We start from the raw sequence: 9,824 nt of genomic DNA, 5'->3' as shown, positions 1-9,824 counted from the left end.
AAATTCAAACTATCCTCTTGTTAAATAAGTTTCATCATCCGCTATTCATGCAATGCGGCAAGGTATATAATTGCCACACCAAGAAACCAAACTAACCCTTATTCCTCTCAATGGCATTGCATGTATGCAAAAGAAAGCCGGTAATTTCTAAAAAAAATCACAATATGTTATAAAATTATTCTAATAATGAACAATTTAAAATAAGAAAATTTAAATATATTACCAATCGTTGAAATTGCATATCCGAGTTTGTCATGAATTTAGCAAAACTGAACTTAAACTGAGAGAATTCAACCTCATTATGTGCTCCACCACTTTGAAGATTTTCGGGCAGACATAAAAAGCATGGAGGGGATGGAACTTGAACTTGCCCTATAAAATCATGTGGATGCAATTCCTCAATCAAAAATCGAGCTCCTCCCAAGAAAGCTAACTTTAACCACATTCCATTAGGTTGGTCATAATAGGTGAGTAGATCCAACCATCTTTCGGTAAAATAGAGATTATTGCTCCTTATTTGAAGGCTTACATCCATGTAGTTGGAATCTGAATCAGTAAAGACAACTCGATGAGGTATTTCATGGATGTGATGCATTGTAAACGATTGTGGTAAAAGACAATCAAACTGGAACATTAGACGATAAGAATAATTTAGAGTAACAACAATTAATAAATTATTAAAAGAATAATATAATAGAATGAGTATATGAAAAATATTATAAAAAATTATAAATTGTACCTTAAAATGATCAACTTCAATAAAAAATGAAGAATACATTCTTATTCTATGAAGTAGTAAAAAAAATACTAGATATAAAATTATGAGCTGACTCTCAAATTTAGATTCATGTACCACAGAAAAATACTATTTATAGACCTTAGTAAAACAAAAATAAATATGTAAATTACTTATTATTAAGGTAATTTTTTATTATGTACAGTAATTACGCATTATAATTGATAAGTAATTTAATAGTGCATTAAATATTGATTTGATATAATTATAATGAAGATATGTTCCTAAATTAGTATAATTATATATTATTCATTAAATATTAATTATAATATAATAATATAATTATAATAAAGGTATTTTTTATAAAATAATTTAGAATAGATGAAAAATTTCATTCGTTTTGGAGGGAAAACGGACTCACGAGAGATCGACACGTCACCCTTATTAGCTGAGGGGGAAACCCAATTTTAGTATATTAAGTAGATAGATATTAGTCAACTCTTTTAAAATTAATTTTTTATCTTAAATTCTAAAATTCAAATTATAAATATTTAAATCTAAATTTTAAATTTTAAATCTAAATTTAAATTTGATTAATTAAAAAAATAGTTTTTTTAATATTTTTTAAAATTAAAAGAGGGCCTAGCCCAAAGAAAAGCAAACCTGATATTAGTAGGCGAAGCGAATCATAGTCCGTGCATCATGCATGACGCATCTTACCCAAAAGAAAAATGGTTGTAGCCCAATAATCGTGGAAATAAAACGTTAGTAACCACTAACCACTCACTGAAAATCAAAACTCAAACACAGCAGCAATGTGGCAAAATGCCAACCAATTTATTTTTTTTATGAAATTAACTTTGATATAATTATGCATGACGGGTATATAATACAATAGGATTTTTTAACGGTCATTTATATATATATATATATATATATTAAATTATGATAAAATAAAGGTTTAATTACTATAGTTTCGTGAAATTTTCAATTAGGTTTTTATACTTTTTTTTTCTTTTTAATTGGGTCCTTGTACCAATTTTTTTTTTCAATTAGGTCCCTCTTGGTAGTAATTGACTTAATTGTATAGGGATTCAACTAAAAAAAAATTAATGCAGAGACTCAAATAAAAAAATGTAGGAATTCAATTAAAAAAAATTGGTGCAAGAACTCAATTAAATAAAAAAAGGTATAGAGACCTAATTAAAAATATTGCGAAACTTATTATATATATATATAAATTATATATATAAAATCCATCCACTGAATCACAATAACACATTAAACATCATTATACCAAATTTTACTGAACGAATATCAATAAATACATAATTAGCCTAAAATATTAACTAATACTAATAAAAAGTGTTGGATCTTAGATTTTTCTTTAAAATAAAATGGTAGAACCCATTTTTTATTGTATGTTAATACTTAATATGATCGAAGTAATAAATTTGTAGTCATGTAATAATCTTTCATTTTCATGCATGACTAACCTACCTTTGCACCTTTCGTTACTCGTAATTTCTGACTTGACGACCTTTTTATTTTTTCTTGCTTTTGGAATTCAAATTCGTGCATTATTTTCCCTCGTTTATTACCGTCGTACCAATAGCAATAGTGCAATACGGGAAATGAAATCAAATAGGTCAAGATATGTTTTCAATAGAATTTGATTAGCATACGTACCATTTTTGCTTTCACTCATAGAGCTGACTCATACATACATATTGTGACTACTGTTTCAGAAGCCACTTAACATATCTATTTTTTTTCCGTTCAATAATCTCTTTGCTTTTTTGTGTATCACTATAATCAACTTCATGCTTTGGTGATTTTCCTCCACCCAAGTTGCTGCCTACTTTTGATAAAACATATACATGTTGATTGATGTATAAGTTTGGCATTAGAGTAAACTACTATATTATTTTAGTTTCTAAAATAATTCAATTTTTTATAGAATTATTTATTTATTCTTTTGTATATTCACTCTCAAAAAATATTTTAATTTGACAAAATATATAAACTATATAGAAATATACTTGAAAAGGACTTTAGAGATTAGATTTTAACACGATTTTTTACAAATTTGTTTAGAAAAATGAAATCTTTTTCCTCTAAATAAATTTGTTGATTTTATGATAAGTGAATTCTTTTCAATGATTTGTTTTATGTGAATGGAATAAAATTCTAAATCAATAAAAAATCTAGATATCGAATTTGACCTTTTTTTAATATAAAATTTTAAATAATTTGTTTAAATGTTTTAACAAAAAGTTAGATGAAATATATGAATTGTTTGTCACGCACTTATAAAAAAAAGTGTATTTTGCTCAACGAAAAATATCATTTCTTTCTTTCTCAGATTATTTTGTAAAAAATAAATTTAAAGGATAAAATATTAATTTATTCTTGTCATTATCAAATTTAGGTTTAATGTTTGAGTTCACTTATTTAGTTTTAATATTAGATTTGGATTTTTATTTTATTTTTATCTTTTATTATTCAGTTAACTATGATTATAATTATTTTCAGTTAAAATTGTAGTCAATTTGTCTATATACAATACATTTTAATATAACTTATATTTAAGTTCAACAAGTCTTTTATTCAACAGTTGACCATTGTAAATTTGCAAATCAGTGCAACAAACTATACTGATCAAATTTTAAGGAATCGCCCAAAAAAGGAAGATAATTTGATTTGATGTCAGATAATTAGGAAATTGTGTGAAAACTTATATTATATTAAAATATATATTTTTTAAATTAATAATGTGTGTAACATTGTGTTAAGTAAGGTGTGTGGTTGTTTCACCTTCTAAGAAAGTAGAGCGACAAAAAAAAGAAGACAAAAAATTCAATGTTGGAATGGAAGCTTCATTGGTGGAATGAAAAACATGACAAAAACGGCATGAGGAATTTTTTTCTTCTTCTTCTTTTTTTTCAAACTTAATTTGATTTATCCTTTTTTTTTTGTCGACAGTTTTCATGGCAGAGGCCAAGGAAACAACGTAGCTTTGGAAGGTTGACCTTTCAATAATTTCAGTCTCACACACGTTGATGACTCATTTGAAAGGGAACACGTTATTTATTGAAAGTGATGGTCACCAAACCCAAGATTTTTTAAATAAATATATTCCCAACGTTAAAATTAAACAAATAATTATGGTGAAAACTCAGGTGAAATCGACTTTACGTAAAGTTGATATATAAAAATTATTATATAAAAATTTAGTCAAATCAGTCAAATCATCTAACGACTCTCAGGTATCAAATTCATATAAAATCAACTGGTTTTACCAATAATTAAAGAGGGGGCAGAGTTATATCTTCTAATTAAAGCTCTTTACGAAACATATATAATAACAAGGGAAATTTAGAAACAAAACACATATATTTTAGTAGCAATATCATAATTTATAACCACTCATAAATTGCTATATCAGTTAGATATTTTATTGAGCAAAATTTCTAATTGTGTACCGTTTTCCATATTAAAAATAAAAGTAACAATAATTTTTAAAGAACGCACAGATATATATAGTACATACTCTTTTTCATCTCAAAAGAAGTACCCTTGCTTTTCCAATTTTAGAGAAGTCTTATTATATCTATTCAATTACAGATATAACTTTTCATATATAAAAATACACATATTAGAAAATAATTAATTTAAAAAGACTATACATGAAATGAAAAAAATTATATTATACAATTTTATTATAAAAATAATACATGATAAAATTTAATAACATTATTTGATTTATCATTTATGTGGTCATGCTCTTTATTGAGATAAGTCTTTATTATTATTGTTATTAAAAAATTAATATTTTTCAAAAAACCGTGTTTGATTTAGACTAATCTCACATCTTTCTAGTTTTTTCTGTTGTGAGCTTCATGCTATTTGGAGATGGCTTGTTATGGTTTAGAATTGTGAGTGTAAAGAGGTCATCTGTGAAACTGATAATCTTGATGCGTTTTTTCTTATTTTGCAAGGCACAACCAACATGATTAGGAATGACTCTGATCTGCTTGACAAAATCAAAGAGATGCTCCAGCACAATTAGACAGCTACTTTAGTTCTTATCCAGTACACAGTAAACAGAGCGGCTGATTTAATGGCTAAGACTGCTGCTTTAAACAAGCAGGTGTATCTAAAGTGGTTATTGCTTCCTAATAATTTAGACATTATTAGAGAAAAGTACTACTTTTTCTCTTATATTTTTTTTCTTTGTGTTTTGTTGAGTCACAAAAAAAAAAATACACAGTACGTTGACAAAATTATTAAGATATCCTTAAACTAATTAAAACACCTTATTGTATTATTGGACTATTTTTTTAAAAAAGAAATGTATTATTAAACTGATGGGATAAATTAATAAATCAGAAACTCTTGAAGGTTTTGATAATGTTGACCAGTATTTAACTAGTATAAATATTAAATCGATTGTCTTTAATAAATAAATTTTATTAATTTATATATATAAATTCTGATAAATATAAATATATGTTGTATTAATTTATATAATTATATGTATAAATTTTAATAAATATAAATTATTATTAATTAAGTATTCATCTAAATAATAATATTTATTGACTATATAATATTACTGAATAATAAATTATTATTGTTAAGTATGCACCAAAAACGGTTAGAGTTTGAAATTAATAATAGATCTACTGATCTAGGAAGGTGGAAACACAATTGTACTTCCAACAATATGGTCCATAAGTCATGTGCCCTGCCCTATACTGTTAATTTACATCCCAATTATTATGCATTATTACAATAATCTATCATAAACTTTGCATAATGATTACAACTACGATACTTGAATTAAAAAATGTAGTCCTACTTTTCAGAAAACACGACAACGAGCACCCAGAAAATTCATTTACTCCAAAACACGAATATAATACGAAATGAATATACAGGAATTCAATATTATTCATAAGTTATAAATGGAAATATATATCATACAATTATATCATTTCGATTTCTATAAAGGCTAATATTATGAGAAATATGGTTGTTCTAAAATTTTAACAACATTTAAAAGTATAATTAAAATTAAGATTATATTTTATTATTTAATAATATTTTTTAATTTGATCAAAATTGTACTTATTTATTTTTTTTCAATTTAAAAAATATTATCAAATAATAAAAAAACGTAATCATAATTTTAATTACACTTTTAAGTATTACTAAAATTTCATAATCACTATAACTAGTTAACTACTACAACGAAAACCATCATAACATTCATCTTATAATAACATTAGTAAATCCTAGCAACTTAGTAGATCCATCCATGTTCTTGTTTAGATCCTATTATTTTTAAGATTTTATAAATTTAAATATTTAATTAAATGATATTACAAATAAAACATATTGACATACACTATATGCATTAATCAATCCATAGGCTAACAACATCTCTTATCCATTACTAATTATTACAAGTTTCACATTACTCAAAGATAATTTCTAAAAATTATATAAATATAAAAAATCTCTCACCTTATGAGCTAACATTTAAAAGATTTAATTGACTTAGACCTACCAATTTCAATTCTATCACTTATCAAAAAAGGACCGTGATCTCTTTGAAAATTCTTCGCTGATCTATATTGTTTCGTTATAGGAACTCTTTAATATCCGATACTTAGGGCTTGTTTGGATGAGTTTTAAAAAAAAAATATTTTTTTGAGTTATCTTTTTTTTTAAAAATTTTATAGAAAAGTAAAAGTAATTTTATATTTGAATATTTCATATAAAAAGATCTTTTTATTTATCAATTATGTTTGAGTATAATAATATAAAAATACTTTTTATTTATTTATTACATGAAAAATATCTTTTTTTAAGAAAAAATATCTTTTAAAAAAAAATATTTTTTTAATTTTTTAAAATTTTTACTTTTACTATTAAAAATTTGTCAAAGACGTTAAAAAATAAAAAAAATCTTTTTTACTAAAAAAAATATTTTTCTATTAAAATAATGACGCTCAAACAAACACTTAAAAGACAAAAAAAAATTGCATATTCTGAGATATCTTGGTGGACCAATTTCATATTTCGATTGGGGCTCCCCTTGTGATAATATCAGTGTTTACCTTTTTAAGTAGACCTTTTATCACTCAAGAACAGAAATTCATATTCATCAATAATATCAATCTTCTTCTTCAATTCTCAATTCTCTTCAACTCTATTAATTCCGAAAATGATTGTATCAAAGGCCGGAAATGCAACGGTACATAGGTCCACGTATATCATTGTACTATATCTGAAGCATTTTGTCCACATATATAGATAAGTAGTAGTCAATATATAGAAATTTCCGTGAGCCATGATGAACTAAGGGTCATCATCTATCAATAATTTCTCAAATAATTTAAAGGCAGAGAAGAATAATGTGAGATCCTCTCCCCCAAATGTATTAACTTTAATTTACATAAATTATCACCACAAATTTAAACTTGATCTAATAATTCAATCTATCCCTCCTTTCTTTGAACTTAGAGTAAACTTCTTAAGTGATGCCTATCAATTTTTTCTCGTGAAAAATTAATCCCTCAAGAAAAGATAATTGGTCTCTAATAATTTAAAATGCAAGACATTTTAGTATTATCCGTTAACTAGCAGAAGTGGAACCTTGTTTCTCTTGTCATTATTATTAGAGAAATTTTGGGGTGTTACGAGAATAAGCCAGGTTTTCTTCTCTAATCAATTAAAACTAACCTCAAACTGATCAAATAAACGGGTATAATAACAAGAGTACTTATTAAATACTAATGTAAAACGATTATGTTATATGTATATTAAAATTAATTATTGAAGTAAATTATCAGTATAAAATATATGTTAAAATATAAATATATATTAAAAATAAATTAAACTACACATATATTTATATACAATATAATGGTAATTAATTTTAGTATACAAATAATATTTTTAAATATAAAATTACTTAAGACAATAAATATTTTAAGCTCTTAATTAACAATTTGAAATTCAAATTTAAGCTTGACTAATTAATTGAATTCATGGTATAATTATAGAAATTCACGTTTTAAAGGGAATCTTTACATGGTATATGACTCAAACGAGGCGTTTCATTGGGACCCAAAAAAGTTTACGTTTTGGAACAATGAGTTTTTTTTATTTCTTATGCATATTGACCGCTAATATTGAGAGTGGATTTTCTAATGTTATATTTTTGTTATGTGTATACTTTTTTTGAATTTGGATATTCTAAATTTTAAATTTGTATTTTAGAGGGTAAAGTGTGATTTTTTATCTTTGAATAAATTTTTTTTCATATTTATTTTTTATCCCACCTATAAAATAAATTGGTGAGAGATCACACTTTATTCTCTAAAATGAAATTCAAATTTTAAAGAATCTAAATCTAATTTTTTTATCATTTATTAAAGGTAGTAATGATACACCAAAAAATGAGATTTAAAAAAGATCTTAAGAGATCAATATTTCTAATAAACAATAAAAAAAAGTTATTGTTAACTTAAATATAAAATAAACTTAAAAAGTATATTGATTACTAACATTTTTTTTTCGATATAATTAAGAAGCAACATCATGTTCCACCACTGTCAAGTTCTTTGAAAAAAAAAAAATTGGAGGGAGATAAAATTTAAAAAAAAAGGGGCGTTCTTTGTGTTTTCACAAATTTGATGCATCAATAATAATAAGTTAATAACCACAACAATAACAATAATATTAATAATAAGAACTTATATTACAGAAAGAGTTGATCAGAATGCAAGAAAGCATAGTAGTTAGCAGTCTCATCTTGATGCTCCCATAATAATAACCCATCATCATCACCGCATAATATTGATGATGATGAAAACATGTTGTTGTTGTTGTCGTCGTCTCCATTATTATATTCACCAAAATCCTCCACCGAAGATGACGACCCTGCAGCTTCCTGTAATTCAGGTCCACCACCGCTGTTTGGAATCCCAAGCTCGTCATCAGAAGCTTCCAGAAGGTGTCTCATCACACTCTCAACTCTTTCATCTTCTTCTAGAGTAGTTGTAGTAGTAATATTATTATCATTATTATTGTTATTGTTACAGTTATTATGTTGAGAGGGAGAAGCAGTGATTTCGTGTTGGAGAGTTGTGATGAGAGGAGAGAGGTCTTCTTGTGAGGAATCATAATCTACTAATAATTCATCTGATTCAAGAACAGAGAGTATGTGATTATATGGCTTGTGCCTCTTTGATGAATCTGTTGTTATTATTACATCTTCTTCTTCTTCTTCTCTTGGCCTCTTTGATAGCAAGGTATTTTCCATTTGTTGAAGTTGAATAATAAGAAGAAGAAGAAGAAGAAATTATATGAAAAGAGAGAAGGGAGTGAGAAAGGTTTATATAGAGAGGAGGAATCAAAGACTCTAAGAGGTCAAAAATAACATCAAGGGAACACCTTTTCATTTGCCTATCATTATTACCATTATATTTAAATTCAAATGAATATAAATAATATCTTTCAAAAATTAATATAAGGACACACTTTTTTTAGACATGAACATATATTTACCATTTAAAATTAGAAGTATTAGCGGTGTACATTTAAAATCCAAAATATCGTTCATTGGATAAAAATCATAACTAAATTTTGGCTAACTAATTTAATAAAATAATTTTAAAAATTATATACATATTATTAAAAATTAGTTAATCAAAACTAAATTTTAAACATTAATTTTTAATTGATTAACCAAAATTAAAACCAAATTTTATGCAGCTTTTGTTTTAAATTGGTTAACCAATTTTTTTTTTAAAACTGAATTTTAACTTTTTTTGGAAAATTCAATTTTTTATATAAAAATTAATTTTTTTAAAAAACCAACTATTTTTTTAAATTGATTTTTATTTTTATAACCAATTAAAAACTAATTTTAAATTTGCTAATCAATTAATAACTAATTTTATTATATAAAATTAATTTAATTAATTAACTAAATTAAATTTTTGGTTAACTAAAATATAAATTTAGTTTTTAGATTAATCAAATTATGTACCGCCCTAGAAATTATATACAT

General features: G+C 24.7%; 1 protein-coding gene across 1 annotated transcript; it reads right to left on the bottom strand.

Moving 5' to 3' along the window:
* Positions 1-8,464: 8,464 nt before the first annotated feature.
* Positions 8,465-9,210, bottom strand: LOC112791916 (uncharacterized). Its single transcript, XM_025834950.3, has one exon. The coding sequence runs from the start codon at positions 9,072-9,074 to the stop codon at positions 8,511-8,513; it is 564 nt and encodes a 187-aa protein (XP_025690735.1). The 5' UTR covers positions 9,075-9,210; the 3' UTR covers positions 8,465-8,510.
* Between the last annotated feature and the right edge of the window lie 614 nt (positions 9,211-9,824).

Source organism: Arachis hypogaea, chromosome 13, assembly GCF_003086295.3.
Source record: "Arachis hypogaea cultivar Tifrunner chromosome 13, arahy.Tifrunner.gnm2.J5K5, whole genome shotgun sequence".
NCBI classification, from domain to species: domain Eukaryota; kingdom Viridiplantae; phylum Streptophyta; class Magnoliopsida; order Fabales; family Fabaceae; genus Arachis; species Arachis hypogaea.
The sequence above is the reverse complement of the archived record's forward strand: the minus strand, read 5'-3'. Positions and strand labels throughout refer to the sequence as shown.